This window comes from Muntiacus reevesi, chromosome 3 (genome assembly GCF_963930625.1).
Source record: "Muntiacus reevesi chromosome 3, mMunRee1.1, whole genome shotgun sequence".
NCBI classification, from domain to species: Eukaryota; Metazoa; Chordata; class Mammalia; order Artiodactyla; family Cervidae; genus Muntiacus; species Muntiacus reevesi.
The window spans coordinates 30,412,351-30,432,414 of NC_089251.1; the positions used below are offsets into that span (position 1 = coordinate 30,412,351).

The 20,064-nt window shown below is 44.1% G+C and overlaps 2 protein-coding genes across 3 annotated transcripts in view; one reads left to right on the plus strand and one right to left on the minus strand.

The window, feature by feature from the left end:
• Nucleotides 1-20,064, plus strand: part of LOC136163875 (protein FAM228A-like) — a 50,171-nt gene that overhangs the window by 22,977 nt on the left and 7,130 nt on the right. The window contains exons 6-11 of the mRNA XM_065928662.1: nucleotides 7,251-7,442; nucleotides 9,509-9,589; nucleotides 12,215-12,302; nucleotides 12,416-12,572; nucleotides 15,480-15,621; nucleotides 16,345-16,487. Coding sequence (XP_065784734.1) covers nucleotides 7,251-7,442; nucleotides 9,509-9,589; nucleotides 12,215-12,302; nucleotides 12,416-12,572; nucleotides 15,480-15,621; nucleotides 16,345-16,487 — 803 coding nt within the window. The remainder of the gene's footprint in view (nucleotides 1-7,250; nucleotides 7,443-9,508; nucleotides 9,590-12,214; nucleotides 12,303-12,415; nucleotides 12,573-15,479; nucleotides 15,622-16,344; nucleotides 16,488-20,064) is intronic.
• ITSN2 (intersectin 2) overlaps nucleotides 17,847-20,064 on the minus strand; it is a 119,652-nt gene continuing 117,434 nt past the window's right edge. For both annotated transcript variants that reach the window (XM_065928660.1, XM_065928658.1), the window contains exons 38-39: nucleotides 19,665-19,838; nucleotides 17,847-19,203 (exon numbers count right to left, since the gene is read on the minus strand). In XM_065928660.1, coding sequence (XP_065784732.1) covers nucleotides 19,046-19,203; nucleotides 19,665-19,838 — 332 coding nt within the window. In that variant the 3' untranslated portion in view covers nucleotides 17,847-19,045. The remainder of the gene's footprint in view (nucleotides 19,204-19,664; nucleotides 19,839-20,064) is intronic.

Here is a 20,064-nt window from a genome sequence, read left to right on the forward strand (position 1 = left end):
ACTCATCAACCTCAAATTTAAATAAAATATTAAATGCTATAGTTGAGTTGATAGAATTCTTTCCTTTCTGGTTCCTTTCTCCACAAACACAGGGTCATCCTTTTTATGTTATCAAGAGGGAAGAATCCAAGTTCCAAAGAAGCCAACTCTAAAGAGCACCTTTCTTCCTTGAACTTCCTTGGGCTAGGAGGAAGATGGGGATTGGGACCAGGATGCAGTGAGAGCTGGGGTAGTCCCATTTTGCAATAATCACAGCAGCAGTTGCTGATACCAAAATCTGAGCAGTTGGGAACAACTCTGTATGGCAGGCAGGCTTCCCAAAGAGAGGAGGCAGTGGGCCATCCTCCCTACCCTCTCCCCCTGCCAAAAAAGGGTGAGGGAGTGAGTAGAAGAAACTGAGGCAGGTTTTCCTGATTCAGGGGTATGGAGAGCGAGACTCCATGTACTGCCTAATGGAGTGTCCTCTGGAGGGCAGACTGTATATTTTCCTAGCTTCTTCTCCTGAGCTGTTGCTCTTCTTCTACTCCTCCACCATCTCAATCATCTCTCTACTATTTATCAGATAACCATGCTCAAGCTGTGTCCCAAATTTTGTTCCTCTTAATTTAGCCAAGAAAGGCAAAATTTTTCAAAAGGACCATATACTAAAAGTAGTAAGGTTTGAAAAGTAAAAGTTCCCAAATGTAAAATGTATGGAAATATAGATGCTCAGCTAGCACAGATTTCTCATCTAAGGTGACTATGGTTAAAATTGGTGCCGTTTGACTCTTGTAGCCTAGCCTACTGCTTTTAGGCCTAGGTGCTACTACCCTTCAGTTCTCTTCTCTACACCCTGTGTCCCAGGTCTCTGGAGCGTACCTTCTTTTAGGAGTGGATTGAAGAAGTCACAGCCCATCCTCCTCACCTCCCAGTTAGAAATCAATATGGAAATGGTTTGTTAGTCGAGTCTACAGTCAATCGTTCTATCATTCTTCTTTTCTGACTCTGTTTCCTCACTCCTACTCCTAAAGGATAAGGGAACTCCTTTTTGTGTTTTAACTCACTCATGGTAAATGTATGAAAACTTAAATTTGTGGTTTCATTCCTTTTACTTGTCATGTTTTAATATCCTCCCCTGTGCTTGCTTGCTTCCTCAAATTTTAACAAGCACCTACTCTGAACCATGCAGTATTTGAAAGGCTGAAGACTAGAGGTAAACAAAACAGATAAATCTCTGATCTCATGGAGCTTACATTTTGATGAAAGATGGACAGTAAATAAGCAAATATATGATATCACTGAGCTAGTAATAAGTGCAGTGAGGAAAATAAAACAGAAGCTCCTGGAGAACTACCTAACACAACAGGTTTTAATGGACAGTGAGGAAAAATACAAGTTACTTTGTAATCATACCTTACAGACCCTCCTTATGTATTGTAATAGTTATGGGTATCTTGATAGAATCAGCCCCAAACAAGATTATTCTTTACTTTTGCATTTCTGCCCCTCTTCCTGTCAGGTTTCTCTTAGTTCAGTGAATAGGGCCATAATCCAAGAAGGACCCCCAGGATAAAAGTCTAGGAGTCATTTTTTATTTCTTGCTTTCACTCAGTTCCCATGTCTTCTAGCTCATGTCTGTTAGCTTGTTCACTTCTCAGTTCCTCAGTCCTACCACTGGTTCAAGCCGCTGTGGTCTTACCTGGCCTCTTGCACTAGCTTCCTGACTGGTCTTCCTTCTTCTGCTCTTGCCTCTGTATAATGAGTTCTCATGCAGCACCATAGTCTTTTAGACATGTTTATTATACCAAAATTTTCCCCTACCCCAAACCAGGAATCCTAATGGCTTCCCTCACACTTTGGATTTTATCCTAACTCCTTAATGGGTCCTCTAACCCCTGAACAGCTGGGCACCTTGCCTTCTCTCCACCCTTGTCACCTGCCTTTTTTCCACACTCACTGTGTTCCTTTTCTTGTTTTGTGGCACACCTTATCAGGCTTTTGCTTCTACCATTCTGTCTGCCTGGAACACCCCTTCCCCAGATCTCTCCAAGCCTTACTCACTCAGACCCCTGCACAAATATCATCTCTCCCAAGAAGGCTTCTATGACTTGTCTACTTAAAATACCTCCCTCATCCATTTCTCTACCCTCCCTATCCCCTTTATTTGTGGAGAGGTAGAATCCAGGACTCAACTGGAGGTCAGGACAATCTGTCATTGTAAGAGGAAGGAAGGACGCAGAATGCATGGATATAGATGAAGACACCTTGGTGAATTTTGTGAATGAAGACTGTTTACTTCTGTTTACTTCATTTTCTCAATGAAATCAGAAGGTCATTCATGAACTGATAGTGAAGATGGAAGACAAAGATTTAGAGGTTTGAAAGGAGAAGGGACGAAAGGAACCTAGTATTTTATAAATCACAATAATCCTAGTATAAATGAGCACTCCAGACATACTGACATCCAAAAGCAGGGCCATAGGTGGTCCCTCAGATCATATCCCACATCAGTAATCTATCACACTTGTAATAGGGTTGGCTCTGTACTGGAATCTCTGTATGTTTCTGAATCCAGATGGAGTGAGGAGAGTCTGAGTCAGGAGGCTTAGAGGGGACCCTGCCTCCAGGCCACTTAGCTCCAACAGGAGGACTAGGCTTCAGGGAGATCAGCTCAGCTAAGCAGAGGAATTCTTTCTGCTCTGGAAAACCCCTCATCCCTATATCAGTCACACTTATCTCTTCTCTTCTGTCACTTTCAAAAGGTTTTAGCAACCAAGGAGTACACACCCTGGTCCTTGACTGGTCTAAGAGGACACAAAAGAAGGCTGCTTCAAAGGAAGCCATCTGCTGCAGGAAGCGCTCAGATTGAGGACCAAGGAAAGCATTCAAGAAATGTTCTCTAAGAAAAGCATCTGCAATGAACTTTGAGTCTAATTGTCTGTATGATAATTAAGAAATGACCATACTATATATTGACAGTTATTGCAAATGTATTTCCCACAGGAGTTAAATGTTGCCTCAGAGATAAAATAAAAATACTATTGCCTTATTTAGCACCCACCTCAATTCACTTACTCTTTCCTTAAATTGTCAGGCACCCTGAAAATCCATACCCACATAGTCTCCACAGGTTTTCCCAACAGACTTTAGAAAATTTAAAAACTCCTTTTGATTATCCATCCGCTGATTCTGGGTCTGCATGTCTGCCTCTGGCTCATGTTGAGTTTGATTCCTGCTCCCAGGAGCTCAGTAGGAGGATTTGAGCACAGGAGAAGACAGGTTTTCCTTGGGTAAAAGGGGTGCTGAAAATCTATCCTCACGCTTCTACTTGTAGCCTTAGATCACACAGGTAAATGGTACATTCCCTTCAGTATACTTTACATGACCTACATTTTTTTATTAAAAAAAAAACCTAGGGTGGTGTCGGATTGGACGGTGGAGGGCTGGTGGGAGTGGAGGGGCGGCGCGAGGTTGAGGGGGTGGGGGGCCCGAGCTCCCCTCTTTGCTGACTTCCGGTGGATAAGCAGCGTAGGCAGACTGAGGGAAGAGGGGTTGGGGTCTAAGCAGAGTGCTTTAGCTTGGTTTTAGAAGGCGCTCCCTTTCCCCCTCCCAGAACGGTCAGTCCCCTGTGCCGTTTCCCGATGGCCCTGCGCTCGAGGTGGGGGCAGGGAGCGGCCAGGCCCGCGACCACTCCAGCAGCCCCTCCGCGGTGTGGCCCAGGCGGACCCTGAGGTGTTGCCTGGCTGGGTCTGCAAGGCCACAGGTCAGGGAGCCTAACTAGTCACCCACTTTGCGAAACAGGTCTAGGGACACTGGAGGATTTATTTTTTGTTTTACTTAACCGAAGTGTTTGACCACTCTCTGAGCTCAAAGACCTACACTTTTTCAACTGGACTCGGCTATCTCCTCAGTTTACTGTTTCTCCCCTCAGGGATTATATTATGTATGGCTGCCACAAACATGTCCCGCTGTGGTAAGCATTTTGGGCCTGAACAATTAGAGAAGTGGCCAGAACCCGAGTCAGTCACGTTGATGGAGGTAAAATTATATGGCATTTAGGGGCCGTCTTTTGGTGATGGGACATAAATCCCTTGAAATTAAGATTTATTGTGTCTTAATCACGTTGTTTTCCCCAGAACTAGAACAGCGCCTGGCATAGACTTGGTGCTTAAGAAATTCATCCAATGGGAAGGGCAGGGGGTGGGGGTCACAGTTGGCCCAGCGTGGTTGTCCTGTTTCCCGTGCTACAGGGCGGCAGGGGGTAAACACAGCAGTCCCTGAGCTGCCCCGCGCGAGAGCAGGGGAGGCCCAGCCTGGGCTTGTAGTTACTTCATGATACTTCAGCATCTGGTAAAGCAATGATTTTCTCATAAAGTTTCATTATTTTATAGAGAAGTTATTGGATATTTTCTCTGTTTTACCCCTTTTACTGTGGTGGCAGTAAGAGTGGTGAGATTGTATGTGTGTGCGTGCGTGCATGCATGTACATGCGCAGAAAAATACAGATTTCAAAAGTGCTGCTAGAAATCATTAACATCCTCCTTATATTTTCTGACAAAATCACCAAGAGGGAGCTGTTAAAACAAAAACTATTTCCTTTAAAAAAAAAAAAAAGTTGGTTTGAAAATCTGCATATAACCAATAGTATGTATAACATTTGCTAATAGTGTTAAAAAATTGATTTCCCAAGATGATTGTTAATGTATGTTTCTACTTCTTCAGATAAATAGATTGATTATTCTAAATTTGTATTATTGTATTAGGGGAAAACATTTAATTGTTTTATATGATTTTTCAGTTATCATCTTAAAATAAGTTTAAGGCTTTATTTTAAAATAAGAGTCTGTTCATATTATCAGGAGAGTTTTATTTTGGAGAAGACCCTAGTAGCTGTCTGAATATAATTTTAGATTTCATGCAAAGCTGTTATATATACAAATAAAAATACAACTGTCCCTTTCAAGATTTCTGTTATTCACAGAGTTGGTATTTGAGTGTGGGGTTTAATTCATTTTGATGCACTCACTGTGACAGAACTGAAAGAAAAGCCAGAGATTGAATAACATAGTTTTAAGAATCTGTATCACTTTACAGTAGATAATTCTTTTAGATAACAGCACTTCTCTTACAGATACTTAATTTTTATTGCTTTTCCATTTGTTCCTACTTACTTCCCTTTACTAAGGCTGGATGGAAGATCAGTTCATAATGATCCAAATGAAAAGCCCTAGAGTAAAAATTTAAGTGCATCAGCTTTACCCAAACTCATAATGGAAACAGCTAGTCCCTAAATGTAAAACCATCTTGGTTCTTAGCCAGGAGTTCCCAGTTAACTGGCTCTGGTCCAGTCAAACTAAGTCAAACTTCTGCAGTTTTGACTTATAAGGAGGTTTTAACTTATAAAGAGACCTAGCAGAAGTCAGGGAACTTCAAGGGCTTTTAAAACATACCCACAGACTGCCTGTAAAGAGGCTTCGTTTTATAGGTGTTCAGTCACCAAGTTGTGTCTGACTCTTTGTGACCCCATGGACTGCAGCACACCAGGCTTCTCTATCCTTCACTGTCTCCTGGAGTTTGCCCAAACTCATGTCCTTTGAGTTGGTGATGCCATCCAACTATCTCAACTTCTGTTGCCCTCTTCACCGGCCCTCAATTTTCCCCAGCATCAAAGTATTTTCCAGTGAGTCGGCTCTTCGCATCAGGTGGCCACAGTATTGGAGCTTCAGCTTCAGCATCAATCCTTCCAATGAATATTCTGGGTTGATTTCCTTTAGGATTGACTGGTTTGATCTCCTTGCAGTCCAAGGGAATCTCAAGAGTCTTCTCCAGCACCACAATTCAAAAGCATCAATTCTTTGGTGCTCAGCCTTCTGTATGGTCCAACTCACATCCATACATGACTACTGGAAAAACCATAGCTTTGACTATATGAACTTTGTCAGCAAAGTGGTATCTCTGCTTTTTAATACATTTTCTTGGTACTTTAAAAATCATGGTGTGATGTAAGAGATTTGTTTCAAAATAATCTAGTGGGGGCAGGGGAGTGAGTAGGGATTTAGATGAAATAAGATTCACTGAATTGATCATTGTTGGACCTGGGTGATGGATTCATGGAGGTGTTTGAAAATTTCCATAATAAAAAGTTACAAAATATGTTTTGAGGTACAGATGTTAGATTCACACTCAAATTATTGGTAAAATACATTGAGTTTTGTCACAGGCTTGTTTATTCAGGATCTGCAACTTAATATTTAATTCTATAATTTTAGGCATTAGCCAGAGAAGACATTGATGAAGCTGTATATGCAATATTATTTAGAGAAAATTGTATTGCAAAGGTAAGAATTGGCTACAGAGTGGATTCTAAGTGCATTCTAGATAAGCACGAGTGATATAGAGCATTGTGGCAAAGAGGATGTTACCATGTCAGAGAGAGTCATTTTTTCTGGGAGAATGAGCCTCCCTTGAATCACCCATTGATGCTACATAGATCCGAGCTGGTGCTCTCTCCTTGCAGGATCACTAAGAGGTCAGGTTTCCCAGATTTATCCTTAAGGAATCTGAGAGATTGTTCTAACTACTCCCCTGGTACTGAATAGAATTTTTTCCTAGAGCTTAGCTCTCTCTCTTATGGTCCCACATCACAGTGGGGAGCTATAAAGCCATGAGAAATGAATTAGTAGTTAAGGGTAATGACCAATCAGTACTGATCGTCACTATGGAATTAATAAATTTAAGGAGGTTTTCATCTCAATGAGAGAGATTGGAATTTGATATATAATACTTGAACATTTGTACTGTGACATAGTTTATAAAGGAGGTTCACATATATATTATCATATGAGTCTCAAAAGATGAAGGTGGGTTTACCCTCAGAGAGAGAGGTGTTGAATCAAGTCTGGTGCTCTTATTTCTCTACCACTTTTATCACAGACTTTACTGATGATAAAGGCTGGAGATGAGGAATGGTGACCAGGGAATGCTTTGAATCCTGAAAAGAAGCACAGTTTCCTGAGTTAGGGTTTGGATGTGGTTTGGTCTGGAGGCACTATTGTGTGGAGCTTTCTGTGGGTTCTGCATGCTCTATGCTCTCAGGTTCTCTTTCTGAACTTTATTCTGTTCTTTGATTATCTTATTCTATGACTTTGCAGCCTGAATGTGCTGAAAGCTTAGGAGTGGGAACAAATGTCCCCCCCAACTTATTCAGATTAAAATAAATGTAAAACCTCTTAGTAACTTGTTTTTTTTCCTTGTTTGTATCACTTCATTAGAGATTGGATGCGTATTTTCAGCATCTGGATGCTTTTAAGGAAAGAAGAAAAGAGCTGTTGCATAAAAAATGGACTGAAAACGTCGCAAAGCCTCTTCAGCAGAGAATTATGGAAAAAGTAATTTCATATAAAGCGTTGGAGAAAACAAAGCAAGAGAATTTTGAATATTTTTTAAAGCACACAAATAAAATGGTACTGAGAGTTTTTTAAAATGAAATATTATTTGAAAATTTGGACTGTTATTTTCATTGATTATGCCGATTCTCAAATTTGTTTTTGTATCTAAGATGAATTCATGAAACTGTAAAACAGCCTACTGCATTTTTAAATTCAAAGTTTAAGGTAGAGGGAACAGAAGTGTTTATTTGGAACTAGATTTATCAGGCATGCTTTTCGGTGATTGTTAATAATGTAACAGGGGCTTAAACCATAAGAACATTTATTGGTTACTCAATAAGAAATGGAGGGGTTGGTGGTCTTATGGTGGGTTCTGGCAGTCTAACAATGTCATTAATAACCCAGTTTTGTTTTGTTTTTTTCCTGTTCTGATATTCTGAGTATTTTCAGTCTATGCCCATCATCCTCACATTTGTAAGCATGTTTGGTTTCTTATAGCTCTGGGTATTAGGCAGGAAGAAAGGATAAGAAATGATGTCTGGGGACCCTTTCTTACATCTCATCCTTTGATCAGGAAGCAAAAAGTCCTCAGAAGCTCCTAGCAGATTTCCCCCTACCGGTCATTGTCCATAAACCAAGTCACATCAGAAGTCCTAGCTAAAAGCAGAGCTGGGCAGGTGTGTGTGGCTTTCCAGTCTTCAGTACATTGTGGGTGAAGGAGAAGGGGACTCCATGGCTATTGAATTAGCAACCATTAGGTGAAGGGACCACCAGTTTCTATCCTCTGTTCTTCAGTTTTATTAAATAAGAACAAATTTTGGCTTCTTCTATGGAAGATTTTTCTCTGTTTAACTTTGAGATCAGGACCCTCTTTTGAAATTGAGGCCCACCTAAATTTCCACATATTCAGCAGAGATCTAGAGTAATGTGACTGGAATATTAGAGATTTAATTATATTTAATGAGCAAAATTTCTGGATGTTGTGCATTAAATACTTCTTCCTAAGCACCCTAAGAGGCAGAGCTCAAGGGTAAATCCAGGTCACTTTGAAACAAAGTGCAAAGTCTTACAAGTATGTGCAAAAATGTGATTGCACAAGCATATGGTGGGAAAGCCATGCCTTAGAAAAACCATGTGTTGAAGACAAGTGATTTAAAATGACAGTAAATTCGATGTGAGTCAGCCATGTGAGCTGGCTTCCAAGAAATCATCCAAGCTTTTAGGCAGTATTGAGAGGCAGTGCTCTGAGTGGGAAATGGGTCCAGCCTGTCTACCCACGGACAGTCGCCAGTTACAGAACCTTTAGAAAAGAGTGGAGGCTTGACAACACTTCACAGGAGGAAAATTGGAAAAAAATATATAGCATGTTTAGCCTAGGGAAGAGATGACACGAGGGGAAATGACATCTTTAAGTATATATTGTAAAAGGCTGACATGTGGATGAAGAGTAGATGTACTTTGTGTTGCTTCATGGGGAGAACTGGCGGTGACAAGGCAGACTTCAGCTCTGTTCTAAGGACAAGCTTCCTAGTGGATAGAAGGACCAAGGGGGCATCTGCCTCATGGAGCAGAGCTGTGCCGTGCTTAGCTGCTCCGTTGTGTCTGACTCTTCGCGACCCCACAGACAGTAGCCCACCAGGCCCTTCTGTCCATGAGGATTCTCCAGGCATGAATACTGCAGTGGGTTGCCATGCCCTCTCCAGGGGATCTTTCCAAACCAGAGATCAAACCCAGGGTCTCCCGCATTGCAGGCAGATTCATTACCATCTAAACCACCAGGGAAGCCCGAGAGTACTGGAGTGGGTAGCCTATCCCTTCTCCAGGGGAACTTCCTGAAATCGAGCCGGGATCTCCTGCATTGCAGGTGGATTCTTTACCAGCTGAGCTACCAGGGAAGCCCTAATGAAGCAGAAGTTCCTCAAATAAGGCTAGTGGGTGACTTGAGACTAAAGCTGGATGATTACTTCTTCCAGAAGGTGGTGGACTCTCACTGCAGTCCAGATTACTTCTAAGGTTTCTCTGAACCCTTTGAATTTATGATTTTATATAAAAAATGGAAGAAAGTATTCCGCTTTTCTGAATCTTGCAAAAACACACTTGTATGTAGTGCTTTGCTCTTAAGTGTACTTTTTTGTTTAAAGGAAATTATATTTGGAGACTTTTATGATCCTGAAGTATACAACCCTTTTTATATGACAAAAAAGGACCCAAATTATGGAAAGGTAAGTACATTACCTATTATTATCTATTTATTCTTAGAAGATCTGGGGTTGGGGAAAACCTGATTGTTTTAGAAGTCTTACAGTTATTCTGCATTCACTTAAAAAAAAATCCACAAAAGCATTTCCCCTGAGTTTTCGATTAAGAACCCAAAGTCATTTTGACCACTTGGGAATGAACATTGTGAAAAAGGCACATGCGTGTGTGTGATAATTCATTCATTCCTTGTTTCCTCTATCCACTCACATTCAGCAAACTGGAAGCCCAGGAGGTTGGGGAAGGTAAGTGGACAGTGAATGTGACAGGAGTGTCACAGAACCAGCACAGGGAGAGCGCCTTCATAGAAGAGGTGGAAGGAGGGATGCAGAAAAGGCTGTCCAGGAGCCAGTAGTTGAGCTTGTAATGCATCTTCACATTTCACACTGACAATATAGGTATTAACATTTTGAGATGTAGGTTTCACGTGTTTTACTCTTGCGTAGCAGAAGTGGCCACCTGATCTCTGAAGAGGAAAGTGGTTTATTTTTGCTTCTCCCCAAAAACTAAGGCAGGTCATGGTTGTGAAGATAGGAAGGTCTTTCTGGCTCTGGGGGACTCAGTGAGTATTCTGTTGGGGAGTCATTATGCTGTCTCCTCATTCAGTGGCAGTTGTCCTTGCAAATAGCATTGGGTCAAGATCAAGTGTGTGGGGAAGTAAAAAGGGGGAATAGTTCTTCCGTCTAAAGCCTATACTCAGGATGTGGAGAGAGGGAGAAAACCACCGTCCTCCGTGGCCTCTGTAGCTGGCACTTGACCTCAGCATGTACCATTCTCCTGCCCTGCAGTTCTCACAGGCCCTTAGAGACCAGTGGTCAGCCCTCAAGGAGTGCCCTTCCTCCCAAGCCGGCTTAGAGCTCTGCCTTGTGCTTCCAGGGCTTCCTTGGGAGCTCAGACGGTAAAGCGTCTGCCTGCAACGCAGGAGACCTGGGTTTGATCCCTGGGTTGGGAAGATACCCTGGAAAAGGAAATGGCAACCCACTCCTGTACTCCTGCCTGGAAAATCCCACGGACGGAAGAGCCTCGTAGGCTACAGTCCATGGGGTCACAAAGAGTCGGACACGACTGAGCGACTTCACTTTCTTTCTTTTTGTGCTCCTAAAGCAAGAGAATTCCAGAAAAACATCTATTTCTGCTTTATTGACTATGGCAAAGCCTTTGACTGTGTGGATCACAATAAACTGTGGAAAATTCTGAAAGAGATGGGAATACCAGACCACCTGACCCACCTCTTGAGAAACCTATATGCAGGTCAGGAAGCAACAGTTAGAACTGGACATGGACCAACAGACTGGTTCCAAATAGGAAAAGGAGTACGTCAAGGCTGTATATGGTCACCCTGCTTATTTACCTTATATGCAGAGTACATCATGAGAAACGCTGGGCTGGAAGAAGCACAAGCTGGAATCAAGATTGCCAAGAGAAATATCAATAACCTCAGATATGCAGATGACACCACCCTTATGGCCGAAAGTGAAAAGGAACTAAAAAGCCTCTTGATGAAAGTGAAAGAGGAGAGTGAAAGAGTTGGCTTAAAACTCCACATTCAGAAAACTAAGATCATGGCATCTGGTCCCATCACTTCAGGGCAAATAGATGGGGAAACAGTGGGAGCAGTGTCAGACTATTTTTTTAGGCTCCAAAATCACTGCAGATGGTGATTGCAGCCATGAAATTAAAAGATGCTTACTCCTTGGAAGGAAAGTTATGACCAACCTAGATAGCATATTAAAAAGCAGAGATATTACTTTGCCAACAAAGGTTTGTCTAGTCAAGGCTATGGTTTTTCCAGTGGTCATGTATGGATGTGAGAGTTGGACTGTGAAGAAAGCTGAGCACCGAAAAATTGATGCTTTTGAACTATGGTGTTGGAGAAGACTCTTAAGAGTCCCTTGGACTGCAAGGAGATCCAACCAGTCCATCCTAAATGAGATCAGTCCTGGGTGTTCATTGGAAGGACTAATGCTGAGGCTGAAACTCCAATACTTTGGCCACCTGATGCGAAGAGCTGACTCATTGGAAAAGACCCTGATGCTGGGAGGGATTGGGGGCAGGAGGAGAAGGGGATGACAGAGGATGAGATGGCTGGATGGCATCACCGACTCAATGGAGATGAGTTTGAGTGAACTCTGGGAGTTGGTGATGGACAGGGAGGCCTGGCGTGCTGCGATTCATGGAGTCGCAGAGTCGGACATGACTGAGCGACTGAACTGAATTGAAAGCAGCCAAGCTGATGCCTCTCACGATGAGGTAGTCATCCTTGACTTGTCTGTTCTAGACTGAGAGATTCCTGAATACAGGACCCCACTGGGAGCCAGCCACCCCTGCAGTTGCATCAGCAGATACTTGTTGACTGATGCATTGATACTGTAGAACTCTTAACAGGAGTGTGTGTCTTCTCTTTGGGTGGCCCTTGCTCCATTCAGCCACTTAAGGCTCAGTGAAATATTCTTGGGTGAGGTGGGTGGCATTTATGCTTCCCTTGCTCTGCATGATATTACCCCTGGGTCCTTGTTCTCATCTGCTTTGGCCACACTCGAATGCTTCGGATAGATTTAAAACAAAATCCTCAGAGAGTCATTTTCTCGCAGGTTGTGGTGCCACTATTCTGTGATCCTCTGTTTAGAAGACAACAAGAGATAGATGAAGAGCAGAGAGCTATTTTTCAGTACACAACAGGTACTTTGTGATCACTTCATCTTTAGAGACTTCAATTCTTGAGTGTTCTCCTACCCCAAGGGTGACTGGAGCTGACCTTAAGGGTGTTGATTTAGATTTTTATCTTCCTGTAGGAAAACGATGTACCTTAAAAGAATTTAAAGAGCTAGAGAAGGCCAGGCAGTATGCCAGTCTGCCCCAGTTCACGTTCAGTCTCCACAGCATGGTTTCAAAGGAGAGGCCCAAAGAGTCTGCGAAGCCTGTGGGAAGCAAAACTCATAACAAATGCAGGTAAAGGTCTTTTTGCTGTGTCCGGAGTTTGGCCTTGTACGGTATGTCATACAGTTGGAGTCACACAGCAGGTGGCCTTTTCAAGGTTTTACTTTCATTTTTAAAGGCTGTTCTCACAGGATTAAGAATGTTAGGTTGGCAGACACTTTCTTTCAACATATATCCCTGTCTTTTGCTCTTAAAATTGCCCATCCTACTGTTGTTCTTTTGGAGACAGTTATCTTTTTCTCTGGATGCTTTTAACATTTTCTTGTTGTCTTTGATTTTCAGTAGTTTTCTATGATGTCCCTAGGTGTGGATTTTTTTTTTTTTTTAATCTACTTGGCATTTATGGATCTTTTTGTATCTGTAAAGTGATGTCTTCAGTCAGTTCTGGGAAGTTTTCATTCATTTTTCTCTTTGATACCTCTGCCATATTCTCTGTTTTCTTTCTGGAATTCCAGTTAAACATATTTTAGATTTTCTCACTGTAACCTCCCTGTCTCTTACCCTTTCTTGTTATTTCCAAGTTGCTCCAAATTTAATTCTAGGTATTTTTACTCTTTATCTCTTCAGTTGTATCTAACCATCTGTTGTTAAATCCATTCACTGAGTTTTTATTTTCAATTGTTTTATTTTTACAGTTCAAGCATTTTATTTTGTTCCTTTTCAGATGAGTTTTGAGGAAGGCTGTGGAGATCCTCAGGGCCTGGAGGATCTCCACTCCCGATGGGGGAACCTATTTCCAGTGCCCTGGTTTGACTTTCCCCCATCCCCAGGGAGGGGGTTTGTTCAGAACAAGGTTAACTACCCACTTTCCAGAACAGCGCCAGGCCTGGGAGGGAAAATCTGCCAAGGATATGCTGGGAGCATGGAGGAATCAGTCCCTGCTACCTGATGTTGACCAAAGTTCCCAGGAGAGAAGGTAGCCAGAGATTGACAGCTCCCTCTGAAAGGACTGTCTCCTCTCTGGAAGATTTGTTCCACTGCTGTCCAGTGACTTTAAAATAGGAATTTTGTGGGACTGGGAGGGGGTCAATTTTTTTTATTTTCTCTCAAGTTGTTGCAGTAGGAGCATTGGCCTTTGCAAACTTTCTACAGAAAAAAAGAAAAAAAAAGAAAGAAGCAGCCCTGTCATGTCTGTCATGTTCTCTTGGTGTTTCCTTTTTATCCCCCATCCTGAGTTTTGCTGGAATGAACAACACTACTTTGTTTCTGCTTTCTTGTGATTTGAAAGTTTTGTGTTCTATTTCTGGTTTCATGGTTTCTTTACAAATTTTAACGAATATTTTTATTTAAACATCAATAATTATAACTCCTCATCCCCTAGCAAGACAAAGCCTTTATATTGCTTTATTTCCTCATCTCCCCTCTCTGGCTCCTCAGCCTTTATAGACAGTCATATTTCTTTAGTTGATATTCTGCCTTTGAGTCTGTCTCTTCCTATGGACTCTCCGCCTCACAGCCAGAGGAATCTCTTCAAAGTGATCAACCTCCTGAACTGAAAACCCTTCAATAGATTCCCATAACCATTCCAATAACGTCCAGCCCAATTAGCACATAAGGTGCTCTCTGGGCCGTGCTACCTTTTCTGGCTTTGTCTAAAAAATCCCCTCTCTCTAAAGAAAAATGACAAAGCACAGAAATATTTGGATCAAGTCAGCAGTTGGAGGATTATCACCTGGTTGTTCCCCTGCTGCCCTTCCTGCCTCTTCTTTCTGCAGCAAGCTCCCTTAGGGCAGGGGTTGCTAATGTATCTTGGTGTTCCCAGCACTTAGCTGAAAGATAGCAGATGAGGAATCAGTACTTGTGGGATGAACGAATGAATGGAGGAGTGGAGGCAGAGGTGATTTCCCTAGAGAGGCCTTGGCTTCCCAGGCAGGGATGGAGACAGCCCTGGGAGACCTTCTGAGAGGATGCACCTGCGGGCGCCTCCAGTTGCTATTCAATAAAGTAATAAAAAGACTTGAGTGAGGTAGCTTTGTTAGTCAGAGACAGTTTGATCACAAAAAGCTGAGTCCTTCTCAACTTGAAAAAAAAGGGAAGGAGGCCTGGGTATGTTAGGAAGCACTCATCTCTCATGGAAGCCACAGTCAGTGTCTCCATCTGTTCAGGCTGAGATAAGAGGAGCTAAGAGTGGGTGGCTTATAAATGACAGAAATATATTTCTCTCAGTGGTAGAGGCAGGGAAGTTCAAGATCAAGGTGTTGGCAGATTCAGAGTCAGGTGAGGACTGGCTTCCTGATTCAGACACTGGATCTTCTCACGGGTGGAAAGGGAGAGGGAACTCTCTTAGGCCTGTTTCACAAGGTCATTAATCCCATTCAGGAGGGTCTGCCCTCATGACCTAATCACCCCCAAAGGCCCCACATCCTAATACCATCACTTTGGGGGTGGGGTTTCAACATATGGATTGTGAGGGGACATAAACAGTCAGACCACGGCAGTCAGAAAGATAGCCAGGCTGCTTAAGGTGCCACAGTCACTCCTTGCCTCTGTGGGACTTATGGATGATGGATGTGTGGCATCTATCATAGCTTCTCTTTGTGAACCTGCTTCGTCTTTCTTTCTCTGCTTTCTTGTGCATGTGCTGGAAAATGGATGCCCTGGTTCTGCCTTTCTGGTTTGAGCCCTCTGAGGCCACCTGGAGCTCCTCTGTCCCAGTTACAACTCTAGGGCCTGAGGCTCTGGGTCTCAGGCCTCAGCTACAGCCGCAGATCACATGACTCACTGCCTAAGGATGGAGCCGGCAGGGGTGTGGGGGGGGGGGGGGGCAGACTGATCGACAGCCACCAAGTGATGTTTTCTTAGTCTCTCATTTTCATAAAGTGAGTGCTGAGTTCACTAACTTAATTTTCAGACAATTATTGAATGGTACAATTCTATTTATACTGAATTGAGATCATTTTCTTCTACTATTCTTTACAGTCCTGAAAAGCTTGTCTGTGCAGAAGAGAAATTTCCACCTTATAAAGTGAAAATGACTAGTGATGTAAATCCAACTGTTTTTGAAAGGCGGTTTTATTCCTCGAAGATCAGCCAGGAGAGTAAAAGGCATGAGAAGGGCCTGGTGAGCAGAGATTGCGGGGGTGGTGCAGGTGGTGGGGATGGTACAGTTGTGTAACACCCGCCAGAGATCACTGACAGACCCCTCCCTCTCAGAGAGACTCCAAGGGCAGAGCAGGCGGTGGTCAAAGAAGGGGATGAAAAAGAGGCGGCAGAGGAGGGCCTATTTCACACAGAGGAAGTGGTGGGGTCTCCTCGAGCTCAGTTCTGTTGCAGAGATGGGCCTCCTTCCACAGGACAGCCTTGGGCGAAGACACTCAGCAAAGGGGCAGGTTGTGGGGCCCTGGACCCCACTGTTTGGGGAGAGACTGTGCCCTTCATAAGGTGAGAGACCACCTGCTCAGAGGGGATCCGCCCTCTAAGGTTTCCTCAGCTCTTTTTTTCTGAGTTTTTGCTCTCCTTTCATTTTCCTACCATTCACTACTTATTATATCCAAACTAGACCAGATTTTTGTTCTCCATAGTTTAGTCACAATAGGTGGGAATCTTTTGAAATGAAATTTATACTTAAAAAATTAGGGCAAAGTGATAGATAAGATATATAAAAGGCATAGACAGGAAGGGGAGTTCCGTGTGCAGATTTCCTGCCCAGAGCTCACAGCCCCAGGGCACAGCTGAGAGCTCAGCCTATCCCCCAAAGCTGCCTGGAAGATGTCAGCTGGGATGAACCGGGAAATTCCTTCCTGTCCTTCCCCACCCCTCATCCAATTCTTCTCTTCTCCCACAGGCTTTAGGAACTGGACAGCACAGACCCCGCTCCTGGGCGGCAGGAGAAGGCCAGCAGAGGTGCAGGTCACAGCCTGTGGACAGAAGAGTGATGACCGCAGAGGTCCTGGGGCAGCACCTGGCTGCCCTGCAGCTGGGAGACAGGTGAGGCGGCCGGGAACCGTGCTCCACAAGAGGCCATTTGTAATAAATGGTTTGCAGTGTCTGCAGTTAAAATGCTGCCAACATTTCTTCTCTCCAGAAGTGGAATATTGCAAGGAATATCCAACTAATAACAGTTACAGTTTATCGAGCTCTGGTTGTGAATCAGGAACTGTGTACTTTGTATGCATTTAAGTTTTCCCAGCAAGGTAATACCCATTACGTGAAGTTCAGAGGTTCAGTAACTCGCTCAAGGTCAGCTGCGCAGTTTGAAGGTGGCAGTGTTCTCTAGCCCAGGTCTAGTCCCTCAGGTGCCAAAGCACACACTCATTCCCCAGGGCACACGCTCTCCTCGAAGCCACTTGGACTGTGTGATGTCAATCAGGCTGCTCAGATCCTGGGTCCCCTTTCAGAGGGCGCAGCTATCTCACTCGTCTGCAGGGTACCGTGATCCCAAAGGGCACAGGAGGGGCTTGCTGGGCATTCCTCCAGTGTGTGCCCAGTCCTTCCCCAGAAGTGTAGGTAATCTCAGGGTGCACCCTCCCTTCCTCACCTTTCAGAAAATCAGGCTCCTTTTTATCAGGCGAGAACATGATTTCTTAAGGAGCAGAGCTGTGTTTCTTGGTCAACAGGGGCAACTGGAGTTGCTGGAAGTACTGACATTAACTATTCTTCTGTGATGTCATAGTCGTCTGACTCACCTCCTGCAGGCTTTTGTGTCCTAAATCTGACTAGAACATGGCACCAGCCACAATTCATCACAGTGATAAAAATCTCATAGTCCCAGCTATAGAATTATCCTATAGCTGTGGTCACAGCTTTTACACCTGCCTGACCCATCAGTGGCAGCCTTAAGATTTGAAAGTTGGCTGGATATCAACCCACACCTGCCTTCTGATCCAACACGCTCGACTCCCAGAACCCTGTAAAGATCAGCAGTTTGCTTTGCTTGGTGTGGCTGAGCCTGACCAGCCCAGCTTTCCCTAAAGTAAGCAACATAACCAGTTGTCTGGGTTCAGGTACTGAGTATCTCTTCCTTTGACACTGGGGCATATTTCTTTTAGCCAATCAGTGCCCAGGATCAGTACTGGAATGATGGATTTTTTTCACTTGAATATTCTGAATTATGTTGTCCAGTTTTTCTTTGTCCGTGATTATGTTTAGGCAGAAAACAGGGGCTATGATGGAGGCACATCTGAACCCTTTCTTTCAGCTGCCAGAGAAGACATGCTCCCTGAGAAATCAGGCAGGGCTCCTGCAGCCCCGCATGACTCCTTCCAAAAGGCAGCTCTTTTCCGGGCTGTAGTCAGTAACCCAGGGATTTAATGTATAAGGGCTTCTTTGTTATCAATGTTCAGGACAGATTTTATACTTCAGAATCCAGAAGTCAAGTAAATGGCTGTGGATGTGGCTCCAATAGGATGGGGAGCAGCGGGAGAGAGAGGTGCTTTGGAGCTGGACGGGCCTGCTGGTGATCCTTAATACTTGTGCATTCCCTTCACAGCTGAGTTCCCCCTGAGGTTTCTACTCAGCAAGGCAAGCAGAGGAGATTAAAAGGGGACAGTGTAGCTCCTAGAGACTCAGCTGTCAAAGAAACCAAACCCTAGAAACAGTAGGTATGTTGACCAGAGTCACAGAGTAAGTCAGTGGCAGCCAAGGCGAGGCTCTGGGGCTCCTGCCTGCTCCCTCTGCACATTCTGTCCTGGGTGTTTCTTACTGTTGCAGAAAGGAAATTTGGTTTCGTTACAAGCAGTCCCTGAAATCACCTTTTAAAAAGGCCTTTCACATAGACAGTAAATCAGTCAGGCTTTGAAGTTACATTCATAAACTTAAATTTTTATTCTCTTTCTGTACATATTGGCAATGATAAAGCTTAAAGATGCATGTCCTATGACATAACGCAAAACAAGGGATTTACATAAATAATTTATACTTCAGAAAGTTAAAGTTGAAAAATATTTTCCGCATCATTAAGAGTTCACAGTATTTAAAGTAGATCAAGCTTTCTCCCTTAGATTTCAACTCTATTGTCTCAGCAGAGAATGATAACATCTAGTCAGGAATAAAAAGCTCAAGTTTCTGTTCCAGTGCACGAGTGGACACTGTTTCCATAGCAGGCTGTTCCCAGGCTGAGGCTGCAGCATTTCTTTCCAATCCTTCTCCTCCTGAGTGGCTATGACCCAGCGGGGGCCACACGGTGTGGAATGGTTACAGCGTCACCCAAACCACCCACAGTGGACACATTCAACCAAGTGGTAACGTCTGGTGGTCTGATGCCTCATTTCCACATAATACTTTGTATAGCCCTGAAAATGGAAACTTTGGCATCCAAACACAGCCGAACATGTTAACACTAATACAAGGCACTGTGCTATGGGGTTTGGTTTATTTCTAGGAAAGACCATGTTTGCATAGATTGCGAGCAATTTAGTGTGCAGTAAAACAGAGGCCCCAGCGCGCATGGCCTTGTGATGGATGAAGCTGCATGACGCTCCTCCGGCTCAGGGGCAGCACCGCTTGTCTTCTCTGGCCCCAGCCCAGTGGGCAGATCCCTGAGGCCCCTACAGGAGAGTTTTCTGCTCAAAAAGCTGCAGGTCAAAGCGGACCCAGACCTCCCCGGTGGGGACCTCGTGCAGCAGGAGTCGGCGGGTTGTAGGGCCTTTGCTTTCCTGTTCTGTTCGAATTTTTGCCACTGGAACTTCAGTGCGACCCAGGAAATCTAGTGAACAGACACGAGTGTCAAAAGTCTTCTTTAAAAAACTGTTAAAAAAACTATCCCGGGAGGAGTGTCTGAAGCAGGATTCATAAAATATTTGCATCCAAAACAAGTAACTCCTTTTGATTAATGGCTGTTGGAGACCGAGTGGACGGATATGTGCAGAACAAGGGGTCTGTGTGAAGGAAGCTGCCTCTGGGGACCCCAAGCCTCGTTGGTCAGGGAGTGTCTCACCCGTTCGGCAGGTGCCAGGAGCACAGAGTTTCCATTAGGTAAGCAGGGGCAACAGAGTGGGAGACTTGACACACTCCTGAGGCCATGCACCCCTTGCCCCTGAGAAGGGGCCCCACCTGTGGCCACTGAGAGCTCTGAGGGCCATGGGTTGTATCACTGCCCTCAGGCATTCCAGACCCCGGATCCTCGTGTGTGGGAACCTTCATACCCCTCCCTGAGTTATACTTTACCGTCTGGTGAAAACTGATCTCTGTCGAACATAGTAAGACACAGCACATCCTGATAGAGGTCCTTAATGAAGAACTGGCAGTTAAAATTCCATTTGGGATTTAGTGTGTCCTGGAGGGTTCTAGTGGTGTAGCTCTGGGAGCCCATGCTGATTTCACAGTATGGATTGCTCTTTCCTGAATGAAAACAAACAAAACATGTGGCATGTGATGGACGGGCCTTCCTCGAGCAGAAGCGGATGTGATGTTTCTCTATAGACCATGGCCTGTGGTCTCCATTCCCAATGGTGAGAGCATCATAAACTTGGGGAGGAACCAACTGTGTGGGCTTGAGCAGGGCCACTCCCCACGAGCAGGTGTCAGTTCCCCCTGCTTCCTGCTTTCTCCACTCAGAAGCACCAAG